The sequence below is a fragment of the Cyprinodon variegatus genome, unplaced genomic scaffold (assembly GCF_000732505.1).
Source record: "Cyprinodon variegatus isolate N-32 unplaced genomic scaffold, C_variegatus-1.0 Scaffold926, whole genome shotgun sequence".
In the NCBI taxonomy this organism is placed as follows: Eukaryota; Metazoa; Chordata; class Actinopteri; order Cyprinodontiformes; family Cyprinodontidae; genus Cyprinodon; species Cyprinodon variegatus.
Genome location: NW_015151379.1, coordinates 295,151 through 296,531, shown reverse-complemented (window position 1 = coordinate 296,531; position 1,381 = coordinate 295,151). Strand labels below are relative to the sequence as shown.

At 55.9% G+C, this 1,381-nt stretch overlaps 1 protein-coding gene across 2 annotated transcripts in view; it reads right to left on the bottom strand.

The window, feature by feature from the left end:
- Nucleotides 1-1,381, bottom strand: part of lmnb2 (lamin B2) — a 23,069-nt gene that overhangs the window by 19,538 nt on the left and 2,150 nt on the right. For both annotated transcript variants that reach the window (XM_015398320.1, XM_015398319.1), the window contains exons 2-3: nucleotides 622-758; nucleotides 172-328 (exon numbers count right to left, since the gene is read on the bottom strand). In XM_015398320.1, the coding sequence (XP_015253806.1) occupies nucleotides 172-328; nucleotides 622-758 (294 nt within the window). The remainder of the gene's footprint in view (nucleotides 1-171; nucleotides 329-621; nucleotides 759-1,381) is intronic.

Below are 1,381 nucleotides of genomic sequence, written 5' to 3'. Positions count from 1 at the left end.
TTAGGAGACTACAGTCGCCTTTAGGAGACTACAGTCGCCTTTAGGAGACTACAGTCGCCTTTAGGAGACTAAAGTCGTTTTTATGGATGAAGTCAAACTTTAACTAAAGTTAAAAACCAGTTTGTCCCGAGCTGCGTCTAACTGGTTGCTGTGGTCTCCAGTAGAACCTACCTTGGCCAGCTGGTTCTTCACATCGGCGAGTTCTGAGGTGAGGGCGGCGTTCTGGCTCAGCGCCGTGGCGAGCGCCGCCTCGCTCTTATTGAGCTTGGCCTCCAGCCCGTTGGCCCGGGTCATGGCGGCGGCCAGGTCTCCATCCTTCTTCTTGGCTCTGCAACAGAAACATGGATCAACCATCCAGGCTTCATCACAGAGCCGAGCATTGGACCAGAACCAGAACCAGAACCAGAACCTTTTCATTCTCCAAACATTTAAAGCAAAGGGAAGATCTGCTCAGACATAGATCTATGGAAGGGTCTTGCTCAGGGACCCAGAGTGGAGGCTGTGGGGATGGAACCGGGAACTTTAGACCTTCTCAAAGCACTGCTCTAACCCCCCCCAGCCTAATCCCATGGCGGGGAATCAGCAGCCTTGGTGTCCACCATCTTGGATCCCCTCACTTACGTGCGCGTGGCTTCATCCAGGTCCGCCTGGACCTTCCCCAGGTCGATCTGAAGCCGGGCCCGGTCCTTGGCGGTGTCGTCCAGGACGCGGCGAGCGTCGGCCAGCTCTGCCTCGTACAGAGCCTTCAGACCCGTCACCTGGAGACAGAGGGAGACACGGTGAGGCAGGAAACTGGGAGGCACTAGGACCCCGCTGCCGGTCCAATGGTTGGACCAACAGCACTGGTCCTGGAGAACACACCATCAGGTTAAACTGGGCTCTACTGGTTCCCAGAGCGGCTGAACAGGAGGAACCAGACGGAACCAGTGGCATCAGAACCAGGACCGCCTCATTTCAACCTTGGTCTGCTGGGGTTCTGGTTCCTGAAGCCCAAACGGACCCAGTGCAGGGGGCTGGTTCTGCCCAGATAATCCCCAGAACAACCTACTGGTCCCAAGTCTTCCAACAGGTTCTGTTCACCATGAGTGGACCAGCAGGATCCAGGCAAACCGGGTCAGAACTCAGAACCGGATCCCTGCCCTGAATCAGACCAGAAAGGCCGTCAGAACAGTCGTGGGTTCTGGGAACCTGGCGGTACCAGCTGCCCGGTCGGCGCCGCTGCCGGCTGATGGAGGACCCACCGGGTCTGCAGCCAAGCTGGACCAGAACTTTGGGCTTTGCAAAGCTTTAACTGATTAAACCTGGAATCCTCTGTTGCTCAATGATGGTGAAAACAGCAGTAATGGTGAAAACAGCAGTAATGGTGAAAACAGCAGTAATG